Raw genomic sequence first — 18,326 nt, 5'->3', positions numbered from 1 at the left:
AAAATAAAACACCCCCCCCCCGCCCCAGCCTCTGTGCTGACTGACTGGGGGAAATCAGACAAATGAGAAGTTGCTTTTTCTCCCTGCCCACCCCCTCCTTCAAGTAATCCTTTGCTCTGTCACCTAGTTCTGTTTAAAAACCTTAAAATATAGATGTTTATCGTTAATACGTCACGTGAGGCAACCATGCCAATTACTGTGATGGGCAGATAGCCGGGGCTCGCTCTCAGAGGCACGCCATTAGTCATGGTGATGACAGCTTCAGACGCTGAATTTCTCATGTTAGGAAACAAAGTTACCGATTTATTATTTTTAATAAAATAATTGCTTTAATGCAGTATTTAAAATAATTTTAAACATCTGATCAATAACAGTACACAAATATGGAAAATGCTGCACTTTACATAAAAAGTAAAGCTAAGCATTTAATTATACAAAACAATTTTGCCTGATGCCATCAATATCTTGCAAACTATAGCTTAGTCAAAGTACTGCTTTTCTTATATATATATATATATATATGCTATATACACATATATAAATAATTTACAGCATTCATGTACTAGAGTTGTTTACTACTGTTCCAACAAAAAACCCATAACCGATTCAAAACTTACTGAATTTGGTAACTATCTGCAGTGGTTCTAACAGTGGAGGGCATTTGAATCATCGCTTCAAGTTCTGAAGTAGCATGCCAAATAACCATAGGAAGCTTGTTCCTTAAAAGAAAAAAAGTTTCAGCAGGAAGCCATTCAATACAGTCAGTGCCTTTCCCACCAGTCCTGGGAAACGGCCATGCTATACAGCACTGTGTCACGGGAGGCAAAATGTTTGGAGGCTGGGGAGAAGAGTGACTCAGAGGGTTTTCCTTCCACCACAAGGCAGTCTTTACCAGCAAGTAGAAAATCTTTGAATCTATTCTAGCAGTCTTAATAGTCCAGAGTCGTTCTCCTCACTGAATGGAAACCAGGCAACTGTCTAAATACTTTCTATTTGGGAAGTTTCCCTGTTATACCATATTAAGGTATTAAATCAATATTCTAAATAAAGCTGTGAATCCTGCGCTTTGCAAACACTGCTTCTCCTTAAGAGAGTCTGCAGCTGCAAAGTTTCAATGCCTCCCAGGTTCTCCCTTTTTTGCAGTCAGCACAGGTTGCTTTTGTCCATTTCATCTACATCTATGCTCAAGTTCAATGCTATTTTTTTATCTGCAGAAAGATAAACTGTTTCTTCTGTTCACCCTTCCTTTTTAGGCTCTTGCGCTCCTTGTATTCCAAGTTTAGTAACACCAGACTTTCCCTGAACATCAAAGTATACCCTAACTACACTGTCTGATGTACTTCAATCACAAGAACCATTGATTTGTTCTCCTTCCCTCAGTCACTTTCTCAGAGGAAAGGGGGAGGGCAGTTGAGGCAAGGTTTGGGGGGGGAAAGCACCCCTCATTCCTTTCACTTGCTACTTTGCTTTCACAAATGAGCATCCAGTAGTAATTCTAACCCCAGAAAATTTAAGGAGATGCTGAGTCAGATAGGCAATACATTAGCATGTTGACTGACTGCTGGTTCATGATTAAATACAGTTGCCATTCTATGCAGTGCCTTTAAAGTGTTATTGGTTCCCCTAAATAAGATTGGATTAGAAGAAGGCACTACACATAGAACAGATGTTGCAGGCTCTGGAGTACTGAAGCAAGCGACATACATAAACTGGGGACACATATCAAGCCCTCAGAGCCTGCAAGACAGTTAAATGCAAGCAGGTAGTCAGGTACTTGTGTGTGTAGCTCAGTGTTTTCACTGGTTTACAGACTGGTTTAAACCAAACATTATTAAAAACCCTACAGGTGCTAAGTTAGGTATTTAATAAAAATGTTTATCTGTAAACAAGAGTTATCCTTACAACGGATCATTTTCCAGAAATTGGAATTTCAAGACAGTGCAACAATGCTTCAGTGTTTTCTTTGGCAGTAGACAGCAAGGTGAAATGTAAAATTCAAATCATTTCAGAAGAGCACGGTACAAGGTTAGAGAATGCTTCATCTCCCTCTCTTGTTCCATGCAGAATATCAAGTCCCTGAGACAGACGCGGGTTATTCTTGGACAGAGCAGCTGTTTCGTAAGGCTAAAACCTGATGATCCAGGAGCAATTCCATTGCCATTCAAACCCTGAATGGGGGAGGGAGAGAGAAAAAATATTAGAATTCCATGTAAAGACAAGTTTTTAACCGAACTGGTTGGATTATACTGTCTACTTGCATAAAACTAGCCTGCTGATATTCAGCTTTACATCTTGAAAACTAGCAATCCAGAAGTTCTTGCACATTAGATACTTTAAAAGACAAAGCAAGCACTTGCCAGTTGGTGGTTTATTTCAGTCAAAGCAACCAGAAAATTCTATCTTTCTTTAAAACTATATTATTATGGTAAGATAAATAACTGCCATTTCACTGAAGTCATACTACATAGACACTTGCACTGAGACAGGACAAGCTAACTACGAAGAAGGTACTACCGCAGTTCCTATGCAGAGCCTCAGGTTGTGCATGGCTCTTACTCCCATGTGCAAACCCCCAACTTCCAGATGTTCACATCTCTTCTTGAAGAAAACCATCATTGCGAGCGGGCTCTAGCCTTGAAACACAGCCAGGAGAAACTCTTACCCTGGCCATCACCTGTGAATTGTCCTTTAAGGGAGCAACAAATACACACAGTCGAAGCATCTGCGTGTTCAGAACACTGTATATGAGCATATCCATCTCAGTCGGCTGCCTCGCTTGGTTATGAAAGCACAATTGGTAGGAGCTGATGATGTTTAGTAGTTATACATTCAGGCTACTGGAATGAGCAACCCCCACGCATTCCAAAATGCCCCAAGATTTATTATTAGGGGCGGGGAGGAGGAAGATTACCATGAGCTGCACAATAGACTGGCTACTTATCTTGGAGCCAATCTATGCTACACAGCCAGTCTCTTATCACTACTGGAGGGTTCTTGGTAATGAATGCAATTTGTACAAATACGAGTGCTCAGTCTCTGTAACTTCAGCAAGGCAATGCCTGCCAGCATCAACACCACTTGGAGATGGTGTTGCTTGGATGCCATGTTAACTATATCAATTCTTACCCTAATACTCTCTGCAAGACTTCAGCAAAATGACTTTGCCCACTTTGCTTAGAGAAATCTGGTTAAAACCCCCATATATTAGAAACAAATACCAGTGCTGGAATATCTATAGCAGTGAATGCTACTGTTGTTAGAGGGGGAAGCATTGAAATTTATTTAAAAAGTAAAGAGATTCACCAGAGAGCACACACTAACCACAGAAAACCCAGGGCATATTGCAGAAATGGAAACTGTATTTCTTACTAGCAGCATGCAGGGTATTCAGCACCATTTCATTTGCTTTACAGTCGATACTATTAAACACTATGAAATGCCATCATTTTAAACTTTCAGTTTGTTAAATGGCTTGGAACAAATGCGTGCGTGGGGAAGACTGCTGGCCACATCGCACAGAGCGGGCACTGCTGTCCTGGTAAGACACAAAAGGGTCACAGTTCAAGTTTGTCATATGACAACCCTGAAGGATCCAGGGAAAAGATAGCTCTGCAATGCAGCTGCCAGCACGGGTTGAAAAGGAGGTCAATCCAACAGGATGCAGCAGAAGGCCTGAGGCAATGTTATAAATGAAACAAACCCCAAGGGTTTTCAGTAACCCAACAGCAATGCCCTTTATAATTCAAAGAACTTTATTGAGGTGAAAGTATTTTCTCACTAAATAGTCATTAGACTAGAAGTCTTACCTTTAAAAAGACACCAAAGCCACCTCAATCCTGTTCACTCCCTTACAAAAAGAAGGCAGATAGCACAAATCCCCCAGCCTGCTTCCGAAGCTGTTGGAACTGCAAGATGCTACAATAGGGCAGAAACATCAAGCCGCCTGCGTTTGAGACAGAGTTATGGATTTGTTTATTCTTAACTTCTTACCCATCACGCCCAGTGCAGAGACGTAAAGCGATGTTATGCTGTAATATCACATCCAAAGGCAAAGCTTATCCCAGACTCCTGTTTGCTAAGACAGCCAGGTCATACTTCCAAGTTTTATGTAGCATCACACTGGCTTATCAGAGCTACTGAGTACAGCATTTCAGGGGCCAGGGCTCTTTGACTAGTTACTGAACATAGTTAAACCAGCAGCTGCTACCACATCCAAGTTAAAAGAAAAAGTCCTTCCCTCAAAGTGCATGATGGTTTAAAATTAAAGAAGCCAACAGACAGCCTAGGTCATTCCAGTCTAGACTGGGACTGCACTGGGGAAACTCACTCTGAACTAAGTTTACACGGGGATGAGCACTAACTTCTTTTAGCTACTGTCCTCCATAGCTGCTTTGGACCAAGCAGTAGAGGGTGTACTGCTTGTCTTTTTGTAATAAACAAAAAGTGAAAACACTTGAAATTAAGATGCCATCTGTGCATCACAATGAACCATCACAGGCACCTCTGTTAATGCCCAAGACCTTATTTAAGAAGTGCCCAACTCTGAGCCCTCCAGCTGACACAAGGGACACTTTAGGGGAGGGTCCTCTGGTGCTCAGCTCTCAGAGCCTCCTCTTGAGCAAGCGCCTGTTGGGCAGCAAGTCAGCCTTGTCTGGCCCTAGGCAACAGTCAGCAGTCCTCTCCTTTACATCTCATATACCCCTTCCTGCATAGAAGCTCCCCACGCTGCTTTTGAGACCTTAAATACCCTGATTAGGACAACACCAGCCCACTCCTTGCTCCCAGACATCTCTATTACATTGCTCCCAGTTGGGCAGCAACCGCTTGCATCTTGCTATTTTGGTGGTTTCTTCACTGCAGAAGTCTTCAGCCTACCCTAAGACAGCTTTGTAAGCCTGTTCTGAGGAGAAGTGAAAACTGCTGCTTTTCAACCAGGCCACAGACAAGTACAAAGATAAGTGAATATAAAATGCATCCCTACAGAACCAATTCTGGTAAAGGGTACTGCAACCAGCCTGCACCCCCCTTCTGCAACATCTATTTATTAGTGCCTTAACTAGCAACTGCATTTTGTCTTTTTTCATTTTCTTTTTTTTTTTTTAATTGGAAACATTCCAGGGGAGACTGGACAACATCAGCCGTATCCTGAAGTTCCTGCCTTTCACTGAACCCCCAGCACCCTGCTTTCCTTCCGAAAGAGAAACAACACAGAGTACATGCAGCCTGGGAGGGATAACTACCAGCATAAACACTACCAGTCAACCTCAGTATCAACAGCTGACAGACTCTGTTCGTAAGCCAGGTAAGGCACTGCTGCAATGTGGCTCTGTACCACTGGAAACCACCCTTCACAGTACCGAGACCACCAGCTGCCTTAAAACCAGCCCCAGGAGGCCACAACAGCTGCTGTCCTGCTTTTGGCCTATCCTCAGAGTCAAGCCAAATCAGCAGCTTTGCCAAAGCAACACGCCGTCACCCCTTCTTGATCCTCAGAGCCTTTTACATGCAGCTGACAGAGATCAGTTCTCTCACTGATCTTGACAGCAGAAGACACTGTGGAGGTCCTTCTGTAGTCCCACGCCTGTTGTGCAGCTAGTTTTGTTGAGAGGTTGCTCCTGAAACCTCTTTTAAGATCTCTAGGGCTCTCTCCAGTGGCTGGACCAAGAATTAAATACCAACTCTCTCTGAAAAGGCAAGAGTGAAGTTGATACAGAGCCACAGCTCATGACAAGGGTCTTCCTTTACCTGAGCTACCACCACCACCTGATTCCTAGTCTCCAAGGTATCTGGAGCATGTGATCTACAAGTCTGGATCACAGGTACCGACAAGGATATCAAAGTTTCTCAGAGCTAGTCTACAGGCCCCGATACAAAGCTCAGAGGGGTCAGCAGACACCTTCCTTCCCACCAAGTTCGGGTCAGGCTCAGTGAGCTGTTCCTGGCAGAGTACATGCTCCCTTCTCAAGTTCAGTAGCTTCACACCAATCACATTCAAAATTGTAAATGCTTGGCAGGGGGTGCTTTAAGGGAGCAAAGTGTTCAGTTAAATGTTAAAAGACAAGCCAAAGTTCTCATTTCAATTTTTGGTGTGGCATAAACACATCCCAGTCCCAGAGTCAAGATCCCAAGAGAGCAAACTGTCATTGCAGCTCTGCTGCACGTTATAAAAATACCACCAGCAGAAGGAAGCAAAGTCACGAGACAGTTTTCAGCGACATCTTCAAACACTGAAAAATTACAGCTGTGTGCAGCAGAGAGGTTGCTGAAAGGTGGTAAGAGCACCTAGCGAATCGGAGCAAAAGCATCCAGGTTCAACCCCCAGCTCTGTCACCTGTGGTCACACTGAGGTTGGTGTTATCTAAGTGTACCCTGTACATGAGTTTCCCAGCTGTAAAACACAGAACACATTCCTGTCTCACAGGAGGAAAACAGGTTAAAAAGCCATTAACACATTGTGGAGTCCTCAAACACTTTCCTGGGTCTACCCCATCGGCAAGGGGGAAGGAAGAGATCTTGTCAGAATTGTGACAGTTTTGGTTGTACAACTAAGTGCCTAATTTAGGCCAGAGAATAGAAAGTGAAAGAAGGTGATATTATTTGGGTGACAAGCCAGCCTACTGATGCTGTCTATTCTAACAAGCCTCAGTCTGACAGAAATACTCCCACATTCACAATACTAGAATACTACATTACTCAATATTTATATGATTTTTTTTTTTAAATAAGTTGGTTGTGCTAGGTGGTTGGGGTTTTGGGGATTTTTTTTTTTTTTTAACCTTATAGACCATTAGGGTAAATCAAGCCAATGTCTGAAAGGCTTTTAGATCTCTATTTCTGGGCTGCTTCTTGTGCAGCTGAAAACAAACATGCATATTTATGACGTTACCTGCAGCCTACAAAGAGGCCTCACGAAGCTGTCAGATCTATATAATAGAGAAAGCTATTCAACTACACATTTTTCCCCCAATTTCATTGCAACATTCTACAAGTCCTTTCAAATGTAGGCAACAACATGTTTTACATATTGAAACAAATTACTGCAAATGTAATGTCAGTTTATTCACTATTATGCCCAAGATTCATGTACGCATGTCACTTTGTATGGCTACATCAGATGCTTAATCTGTACCTGGAGGTAATGAATACTATACAAATATGTCATGTTAGTTAATAGACAATTATTAAGCTGAAATTTTCTGGCTCTTTGCCACATCATTTTAAGCAATGTATTGTCAACTAAATTATAAATCTCTTGACCCTTCACATGTCATCAACGTTTGTGCGTTACCAATATGTTCAGCCTAAAGCTACAATGCAATTAGTCATTTAAATTGCAGATATCTTTCACACATAAGAAGAATTAAGTTCATCTCTAGCACAGAGAAGGCACAATATGGGCCAATGAACTGTATTTCTGAAGTGTGTGAATGGCAGTCAAGAATATTTTTGCCTATTTAACATGGGAAAAAAATTCACATCTAGTGTATGGCCTAGATTGACAGCAGCCAGTAAATTCGGCGCTGAAATTGAAACTCTCTAGCTGACAGAGCTGCGCTTAGTTAGGTCTATGCAGCAGGTAAGTAAGATGCTGAAGCCATATTTTATAATTGCAGTTAACACTTTTAGCTCCCCTCTTCCCTAAAGGTATGACCACACCGTAGACTCTTCAGTTGTTTGATAGCTTGAATAAGAACTAGGAACTGAAATCAAGAGCCTGCATGCATTAAGCATATGCAAAGTAGGAAAAAACCAAAAACACACACCCCACCCGCACCTCAAAACCCAAAAACCTCCTGTATCACTTTAGACCTACGGGCTGGGGGAAGGGCTGGTAGAGACAGAAAGAGAGGGAAATCCCTCAAGTGTAGAAATAGTTTTTTGTAGCCTTGCTCTGAACACCTACTTACATGCAAGTAGTCTAGGTCCAATTTAATTTGATTGCTTTTAAATTCATTTTCTGCAGCTTTTAAAGAAATACTTTAGCAGCCTATCATGTACCAATGCCAAGCACCAGCCAGCAGCCTCTCTGCACACCATTGATATACAGGGAGTAGCAAACCTATCGTCATTCACTACAGAGCCAGCTTCTGCATTTAATTCACATTTAGACACAGTCACATCCTTAACACCAATACTGAAGTTGACGAATTGTGCTAGCATGTCCTCTCATCAGAAAAGCTTATGGCCAAAAAGGCGGCAGTAACTTCTACAGCTACCACTTATGAGTGTAAAGCCACATACCACTTAACTACCACACACCCCTCCCACAAATGCCAAAAAAACTTGAAAGCAATTTGATTGTCACACAGTGGAAAAACCAAAACATCTCTCTTCCCCAATCATTTGGAAGAGTTGGGGTCTTCTTTTAATCTGCAGAAAAGGACTTGTTGCTCAAAGGCTTCGTTCTTCCTAGGTCAGCCTAAAGAGCATTCCCAAAGCTTAAACAAGCACCATATACAGAATGTTTAATCAACATGAATACCAGCATCCTAAGCGGTAAACAAGAAGGGTAAGTTTAAGTTCTGCTAATAATGATCAGATGTGGCAGAGACCTAGCCCTAGAAGAGAAGAAGACAAGCTTGTTTTCTCCACCCACCATCAATACTAAAAATGGAACAATGACCAGTGTGGTAAACAAGACATTTCTCCTATTTCTTCTTGCCAAACTTCTTCCCAGAAGAAGAATACAAGCTTATTTGTGGACTGCTGCATTAGATGTGCATCACCGTGGAAGCATCACATTATTTTATGCATGTTGGCCAGAGCTAGGAGTTTGACAGAAATAAAGTGCTTGAATGCCTCTGCACTGACCCCAGGATATCAGTTGCATCATTTACTTTTGTAGCAGCTACTTGCAGTAGCCTAAGTTTCCACAGCAGAGCTAGACTACGGGTGGCAAGGCAAGACCCACACCTACTTACAGAGCAGCCAGTCTTGGCAGTGGACAGAACAGCCACAAGCAGTATCTGGAAGGAGGAAATATCCTTCACCAGTGCATCAGGCAAAAAGAAAAGACACAAGATTTACCCCCGAGTCAGTCAATGTGACCAACCTGGAAGAAGGTAAGTGAACAACCCACCACCAGCAGCACATTGGGGTGAGACAGACTGCATCACTTCCAAGTAGTTAATGTGTTATCGCTGAGCCAGAAAACGGAAGAGAAGCAAGCAGTCTCTCCCCAAAAATTACACAGAAGTGCAGGCATCCAAGTAAGTTTTCCTGTATAAAGCAGAAGAATGGTCCAACCACAGTCTTCAGAAGCTGACTATAAGAATTAGAGCTGGTGTCCTAACTCTACTTTCAAAAACCTATCTAGACTTTTTTTCCTTCCTTCTGCATGATACCACACAAGTATACTGCTTTCAGTTCAAGACCAAAGATGAGCTGGGACCCGGGACACCTTTGGATAGAACGAAAGAAAGTTTAAGGACTCAGAACTGCCGCCTGTTTCCTCACTGAAAAAAGCTGCAGTATCTGCAAGGGTTTTCAAACTTCTAAGACTCCAGTTACAGCGAGAATGAGACAAAGCTGTTTCGAAAATAGTTTTGCCATCAGAAAAGCAGTAAAACTTAATCCAAAATAATCCTTGACTATTTCTCAGCATTGAAAACATTATGGGGCATGTTACTAACCAATAAAAACTATGAAACACAACACAGAATCAGGAAAATAAGTCTGTGGCTTCAAGTTTACTTTTTTCTGATTTGTTTTAGAAATGTTCTCCCTTCTCAAGTCAAGTTATTTTTCAATTCTTCCCACCCTTTAATTCATTACTGTTCACCACATGCCCCCAAACTGGGAGAGAAGAGGTGGGTAATAAATACACAAACCCGAAAACACATATGAATCAAATCCAAAGGCCTCTCCCCCTCATTGTATCCAAAGTGTCCAGAGGGACCAGAATGAGAGAGATGAAGATATTACCACCTCTGGAACACAAGTAGCACCAATTAACACATTTTCATAATAGAGGGATTTTCTTACCAGGGCTTTCTCAAATTACTCTTTCTCAACAATACCGTTCAAATGTTAAGTTGCAGTGAAGAGAATATGCAAAACTACCCAAACAAGTGTTTCCAACCAGAAAGGGAAAAGAATTCCCATTATACTGATGCTTTTTTTTTTAATTAGGCCTAGAGCATTAGCCTTATTGTTTCATTCCATGATCTTCATGGATTTGCCCCTACTGCTATTTCAAGTTTACTGATACATAAGCAATAATCATGGCAAGATATAGTTTACCCTTTTTATATTGCTTTTAGGTCCAAAGTAGTTGACAGACACTCCTCTGGGCAAGAACCTCTTTCTTTATTTGCTACCTGTCACACTATGCTCATATCACCACATGTTCTAGTTCCCACATTAAAATAATCCATATTAGGTCTCCTTAAAAGACCAAGTAAAGAAAGCAGAATTTCAGAGAGCAAGACAGGATGAATGTGCAGGAATCAGGCATTCAACTATCCCATGAAAAAAACTTTCCAGAAGAGGTGCAAAACCAGGTGACAGAGTACGGAGGAAGCAGATACCCAGGGCTGAAGAACCATCCCAATAAAACACAGATACTCATTTGTGGAGAAAAGAAACACGATACGCTAACAAAATGCTGTTCTTAGCCCTTCACACTTACTGTTATTGCAACAGAAGGTAGCAGATCCATACCAGCCCAGTTTGCTGAGCTGACTTTTCCAGTACCCATTACATTTTGGTACTGAATAAAGGCAGGCAAATATATAACAAATTTGCTTACAGAGTTTCAACTTTTTTAAAACATACTGTGAGTATTTCTTCCCTGTCTCCCCAAATACCTCAGGGCTTCAGTTTACACCGATAATGGCTTGAAACAATTCCTTTCCTTTAATTATTGCAGTAGGCAATGATAAAAAGAAGCTTAACAGAGTCAACTTTGCTCTAACATGGACATAAGAGATACAAACATTGTACAAAGAACATTATCCAAGGAAAGTTGAAGTCTTAGTTAAAAAAACAAATGCAGTTAGCTTCAGTGATTTCATTCAATCCTGTCAAATGATCATTCATATTTAGGAATAACTTCTTCCATCATACCTGTCTACCAAGATATTAGGCTTTAAAAAAAAATAAAAATGGTCACAGGAGTATTATGCACAGATTTACTCCTTGCCATTGCAGTCAGGAAGTTCTGACATTTAACATTACTTGAGAGTAAAGCTGTCTGTATTTGCAACTTGAAATGAGAAAGTACATTCTGCCTGTTTAAATTATTCTCAGACAGGTTGCCCAAAAAGATGATTTTAAAGATGCCCAAATGTGTATCAGCCTAAGGCCATATTGTACTTGCTTTCAGTTTCAAAGACCTCCTTTCATCTCTGAAGAATGGAATGTTGTTTACTGCTCAGGATGTTTTGCCATGTTATCATGAATGTATTACAAACGTTCTGCTTCTTGAACTAGAGAGTGTTTGTCAAAACCATTCTTTATTCTACATGAGAAATCTTAAGGCTTTTATAAATCTTGCTTAGATATATTGGGACACCTAAACGTCTAAGTCTAAACATCCTTCTCAAGTTTGCTATCATGCATAATTTCACAAAAAAGAAAAAAGATCTGCAGAGAATTGCTTTCTGGTAGCATGAAGCCTAAGTACTAGACACTGGAATGCAAGATTGCATGCAAGAAACAAAAGTAGTTTCACTGGCAGAATTACTTTCACCTACTGCCCTTACAACTCAGTCTAGTAAGGCAACCTATACGAGAAGCAACTCAAAATACAGCAGGTAAATTTGTGACAATGAAACGCTATCAAGGTTTATTGGTCAGTCTTAGGCACGTTACGTCCACGTTCTTTTAAACTGGCAATGTAAAGAATGGACTGCCAGTTTTCAATAGCAACACTGTTATTTCTCTGTCTTTTGCACAATCTCATGAAGTTTTTAATAAAGCAGACACACTGCAGACGATGAGAAATAACTGAAAAATACTTAACAGGCAGACTTGTTAAATATTCAGAAACAAATCCGGCAATAATTACAGAAAACCACTACGAAGAACAGGAATAGTTACTCAATAGAAGCTTGGGGGAAGAGAAGAAAAGGATGGGGAAAACTGTTCTTGTGCTAGACTCATTTTTTCAAGTTTTTCCAGTGGTATTATAAAAAAATAACTATACCTTCAGCTTCACGTGAAAGTGCATTAAAAAACTTCAAAGAAGTGAAGAATAGCTGCTCAACAGCTAGGAACACTGCTTTCTGCGGCTTGTTTAGATACAGATTCCTTCAGTTTACTTGCGATAAACAGGAAGCATTCAAGGAGCTAATTGTGTCTTCACATCAGGAAAAAAAAAATCAGAGAAACAAGTCTACCTCACCTCCTTAGAGAGGTCTCTTGCCACAGTCCAGGCTGAGGGAAAACCTACAGGACAGATGCCACCACTGTCTCAGTTACACTGCAAATAATTTAGCTTTATATGAGGTCCATCCAGACTCTAGCATGCAAAAATGCCAGAGTATTTTCAATCCTAGCATGTATTTAAGCTTCCTAGGCCACAACAATGAAAAATACTTAAGGTTTATCAGAAAGGACAACTTTACCACCACTTCTTCCAAACAGGAGTTACTTTCCAGGCTTCTGTTCGCTGTGCTTGGGCCACAAGCCAACCAGCCGTTCACTTGAGCAACATTGAGGCTTCATGAGAACAAGGGGCAAAACTGGAAACAACACTTGAATGACAGCCCGCAACACATTTCTCCCATCTCCAGCCAAGATGATCGCTAACAGAAGTAGGCTGTCATTCTCCTTGGAAAGAACTTCTGCAGCCCCATAAGCTTCCCAGGTCCCAGAAACAGTTAATCACCAGCACAACATTAAGAGATTTGTTCAGACCAAGATTAGTTAAAAGCACCTCCAAGGCACTTCTAAAATGCAGCATGAGCCAGGAAAGGTGATCTGGCTCATTGCAGGAATTGAATGGTCTAGCTTTATTTATTTATTGAATGATTTTTGGAGGGATCTAGCCAAGGCAAACTCACAGTATATTTGAAAAGAGTCCCCGTGCATTGTGCATGGAAAAGTCCCCAGACAAATCTCAGAGCAAGAGCCAAGGTGCCAGTTTTGCTCCTCTTTCTCATTTCAAAAGCCATCCAAAACAGCCATCATGACTTCAACTGAGGGGCCATGACAACTAGCTGCTGTGGAAGACCACCACAGCTTCGTTACCCTCCACTGCAGATGGAAGTTTCTCTGAGCCATCATTTCATTTAGTCCCTTACACACAGTGCTCTTATCCACAGTTCTTCCTATAACACACAATTAAACATCCCCATGAAATTTACCAGAAACAATCCTTTCAAGTATCTAACACACAGACTAGTTTTCTTACAGTATGTAACCAGCCATTTAGTCTAAGAGAATTCTCACTTCTTCCTACAGGGAAGGATAAAAATAATTCAGTATGAAGATACAACAACACGCAAGTCACCGCCGTACCTCCAGCCCAGATCCAACGTTTGATGAATCCAATGGTCTTTTCTTCCTTGGTCCAATGGCTGCCAAAGCTGTGAGGTTGGCTTCTTTTTGTTGCATTTGTGCTAACTCCAACTGTTGCATCTAATTGAAAAGGAAAACACCTCCATCAATTACAATATACAGTATCCTAGAAGTCTTGTTCTCTTTATGGCAGCTTCAGACAGCTCTGCAATCCCTACTGAAACAATGTATTTCACAGCATCTTCTCCTGTCTTTCTGGACACTTTTGACAGATTCCAATACTCAGTCACACTTAGAGCCATGAAACACTAATGACCCTAGAAATAGCACCATGTAAGTAACACTACTTATGGAGATCGCATTGTAGTATCAATGCAGCCTTAACAGGTGCCTTGCTGATGGTTCTGCAGCTCATAAGCTTTGCTATTTCTGACTAACAGAAAAAATTGATCAGAACTGGTTTATGAGGCTGGATTAGTATTAAAAGCTGAAGCTACCGAGTTCTGTGAACTGGGCATATTCTTAATTCAAAATCTCAATTCATGACTGCACAAGCAAGACACTCAATTTCTTCATGCTCTATTACCTGAAACCAGCACTCAATATTGCCATTCTGAAACATCTTATTATCCAACTGAACAGGATGCTGCCAGTGCACGGATATTCCTTCTTTTCTCAGTACATATTTGGATTTTCAGGTGTATCGGAAGCAAGTTAGAGATACGCTGCATATATTTATTTTCACTGACCTCCAAAACCTGTTCAACATGAAGAAATCCTTAGAAACAACTTCTACCTAGGTTTGGTAAACTTGGGATGGGAGAGAAACCCATAGTCAAGAGGATAAAAAAAAAAAAAGGTTTTATCTCTCCGTTTTGAGGTACATCATTCTACTTCATTCTAATTGATAACTATAGATGCCAGCTGCTCTGGAGCTTGGCCCAGTCAAGTCTGGTAACAGACTTACTAGCTTGGATTGGCCACCTTGCTAATTCAACCACACTGCTTTAGATCCACCAGCCATCCAAATTGGAGCATGGGTGGAGGGGAGCGATTTCCCTCTCTGTAGAGAAGGAAGCTTTTCTATTTACTCAGGCTAAGTTTGTCCTTAAACACAAACCTCTGGGTTTGATGTTAACCCTTAGATGACCTGACATGCAACTAGGACAGCTCCTTAGCCCATGCTCTCCCCGTTCCCAGGACTTACAAAATTTTTTGCATGGGAATTCTCTGCATGGATATGTGTGCATATCTTTAAAGAAAGTACAGCCATATCATGGTAGCAAAGCATCCAATTCTTACTCCCCTCCATCCCCTACAATCATAAAACCAATTAATTAATTGGAATTCCTCATCCAGTCAGTACAGATATTTTGCTTACTAAGCTTGCAATACACTGTGTTTTTGCTTGCTTTCAGCTCTCAGAAATCCCAACTGGAGAAGAGAAATTCAGCTGTTAAGAACTGAGCTTGTAGCACCTATATGGCATTACTCCCCCACTTGCTACTAAAATCCACAATACAGAAATACTGTGGGGTTTTGGGGGGGTGTTTTGGGAAGGAGGACTGTTTTTTTGTGGGGGGTTTTTTGCAAGTCTTATTTTACTTCAGTTAGGTAGACTCAGTCTTACTTCAGTGATGCTGGCAGCCTCACATCAAGTACTGCGGCAGCTAGGCTATGTAAAGCAAAATGGTATTTTCAGTGCAGGACTCCTAAAAGGACATCCACCCCTGTAAGACTCAAACTATATGCATGTTCAAGATTTTTCAGCAAAAATCAGGGAATGCAAGACTGACATACATATGTTGAGACTAGTTGTTGGGGGGGGGCATTTTTTGGTGTTTGGGGGTGGTTTTTTTTGAAGATGAGACAAATGCTTCAGTTATGAAAACACTATTTGCAAGTCAGCTTTGATCACACTATGTAGGCTTTTGCTTGCAGGAACGTAATAGTACTTCTTCAATGCTAGATACCATCATTCACTTACCCCACACGCTATTCTTGCTTTCGTGTGCAGTATAAACACTTATAACCTTATTTATCAGAATTCATTCAGTTCTGAATGGGATTTTGTTTGTTTTTTTCAAAATATACTGTATTGCTTTCAAGAATGTTTTACAGACTATAAGGTTTTATGTCCCTTAAAGTTGAAAACTACTAGTGTTCTGCAGTTGTCTGAGGTTACCTCCAGCTAGCCTACTTGCATAAAATGTTTAAGATAAAATTCTCTTTAATCTCAGTCTTAAATATGTATCTTTATATTCAGGAACACACTGCAACCCATCAGGGATGGGGGGAATAAGACTAAATCCAAAACCATAACTCGAAACTTCACAAACTCTGTGAACACTGAGGCTTAGAAACTCTTTTTATGCGACGTCTTCATCACTCCCTAGATTAACCAGGAGCAATAAAATGCTGAGATTCTTTGGCGGAGGCACACGCTGATCCAGCCCCAGCCGCCCAGGCCTCCAACACTTACAGGCAGCTACGGAGCACCCCTGTAGAAGTACACCTTCCTGCTAGCAAGTGTAGTTCAGTTGTCACAGTGGTTGCAGGTACACCATGGTCATCTTGCCATGAGAAGAGGCATTACAACATGCCACACAGATGGCATCCCTCTGGGGGCAGATTAAATTCAAAAAGGCTCCAATGGCAAAGAAAACCAGAAGGGGAAAGATGATTTGCCTTACTTTTAAGAATCATTACACTTAAAATGAAAAGGACTTTCAAAACCATTAAACTTAAAACAAACAAACAAAAAAGAAACAAAAGCCTTTATTAGCCTAACCTTGTGCTTCCATCCCTGGGAGTCATTGGAAAACATATCCCCCCCTCTCCCTCAACCCTGCAAAACATACACAAACCAGTTTCACTGCAGTTAGGCATGTCAAAAATGGGTGGCTGCTGAACATTTGGTCACTGGCTTGAAGCAGCATTGAAATAAGACCCCCTCTCCTTTTTACAGTTGATGTTGATAGGCAGCCATGGTAAAGACCAAGGACAAGAGGCAGAGCTATGACTGAGGGAGCTTCAGGCTGGCAGCAGCATGGGGTGGAGGGGACTCGGTGAGTTGAGTGCCTCTTCGTGGAGTACCAGAATGCTGCTCTGGCTGAGGACTGGGTAGCGCTCAGGCACCATCACCATTTACCCCACAGAATTCAAGCTGACGAAGCATGCTGTCGACACAGATGCCCTTCTCCTGGTTTCAGCTAGGATAGAGTTAATTTTCTTCCTAGTAGCTGGTACAGTGTTATGTTTTGGGTTCAGTATGAGAAGAATGTTGATAACACACTGATGTTTTCAGTTGTTGCTAAGTAGTGTTTAGACTAAGTCAAGGAATTTTCAGGTTCTCATGCCCAGCCAGCAAGAAGGCTGGAGGGGCACAAGAAGGTGGGAGGGGACACAGCCAGGGCAGCTGACCCAAACTGGCCAAAGGGGTGTTCCATACCATGTGACACCATGCCCAGTATATAAACTGGGGGGAGTGGGGCTGGGAGGGATCACTCCTCGGGAACTAACTGGGCACCGGTCGGTGGGTGGTGAGCAACTGCATTGTGCATCACTTGTTTTATATGTTTCAATCCTTTTATTGTTACTGTCATTTTATTATTGTTATCATTATTAGTTTCTTCCTTTCTGTTCTACTAAACTGTTCTTACCTCAACCCACTAATTTTACCTTTTTTTTCCCCCCAATTCTCTCCCCCATCCCAGTGGGTGGGGGGGAAGCGAGTGGGTGGCTGCGTGGTGCTTAGTTGCTGGCTGGGGTTAAACCACACCAGCCCTGCAGGAGTGAGCACTGCTAGTGGAGGTCAGTGCTGGCAGAAAACCCACTGATACAAAGAACAGGATGACACTTGGTGGACAGTATGAAAAAGATGTGCTTTCTAGAAACAGAATTGATGCATCTTTGACCACACAGTTCCCAAGACAATGTCGGAAACACATGTTATTACCATCATCTACTCTCCCCAATACATTTTCAACCTCATAACCAGTCAAAGGATTTTTCAAGTCAGGCAGAATCTCACCAGGATTTTGGAGCAAAAGAAAAAAAGAAATCATAGTCTTATTGCATTTTAGACATCTTGGGGATTTTTCTGAGAACATAATTAAGACAAATGAATTTAAACATTCAATCTCCATAATGGACTCAACAGATCCCCATTAAGTGATACGGGCAGGCATCCAAATTACCCTGCCAAAGCCAGCAAAATCATCTTTTCATCAAGTTTTGTTCCATTAAAAAGTGTGAGATTAAATGTCCAAACATTGTGTGAGCAGTTAAAAGCACAGGATAAGGAGAAGACAGGCAGATAACATCAAGGGATACCCGAGGATACTGGCTGGCTAACTACTGCCAGATTTTCCTAAACAAGATTAGGAAAGAGCAAGAGGCAACCATGTTGAATCAAATCTTTCTTTAACAGACAGTTTCATAACACACAAGTTAGGGCAGAAAGATCACTGCAGCAAGTGAAAGACAGTAAAAGTAGTATATATACTTTATTAAAATATAGAGAAGCTGCATCTATAGCATTGTTTCCCTTCTAGGGGCCAGTCTTACTAATAATGGTGTCTCGGACTAAAATAGGATACAACTGTCATACCCAGGTTTGTATCTTGAAAATAGATTATTTTTCTCCCTTGAAGATAGAAGTGTGTAATATCAATTCAAGAGGAGCAGGGGGCACCTGCGCCATACGTGGGACCCACAAACTAGCAGGTTTCCCCTCAACCTGACCTACTTCATCTGCTGAAAGTTGCTGCTGTTCCACCATGACACAGAAGTCCAACACACGTTCTGTTCAAAGTTCATTCCTCAAGAAGGGCATTGACAGGGGACAGTCTCCAGGCAAG

General features: G+C 41.5%; 1 protein-coding gene across 1 annotated transcript in view; it reads right to left on the bottom strand.

Moving 5' to 3' along the window:
- Positions 1-1,864: 1,864 nt before the first annotated feature.
- TAF4B (TAF4b RNA polymerase II, TATA box binding protein (TBP)-associated factor, 105kDa) overlaps positions 1,865-18,326 on the bottom strand; it is a 97,956-nt gene continuing 81,494 nt past the window's right edge. Inside the window, exons 17-18 of the mRNA XM_010574412.1 lie at positions 13,465-13,584; positions 1,865-2,168 (exon numbers count right to left, since the gene is read on the bottom strand). Coding sequence (XP_010572714.1) covers positions 2,001-2,168; positions 13,465-13,584 — 288 coding nt within the window. The 3' untranslated portion in view covers positions 1,865-2,000. The remainder of the gene's footprint in view (positions 2,169-13,464; positions 13,585-18,326) is intronic.

Source organism: Haliaeetus leucocephalus, unplaced genomic scaffold, assembly GCF_000737465.1.
Source record: "Haliaeetus leucocephalus isolate CR32 unplaced genomic scaffold, Haliaeetus_leucocephalus-4.0 Scaffold428, whole genome shotgun sequence".
NCBI lineage: Eukaryota > Metazoa > Chordata > Aves > Accipitriformes > Accipitridae > Haliaeetus > Haliaeetus leucocephalus.
Note: the sequence above shows the minus strand (reverse complement) of the source record. Positions and strands in the feature narration are given on the sequence as shown.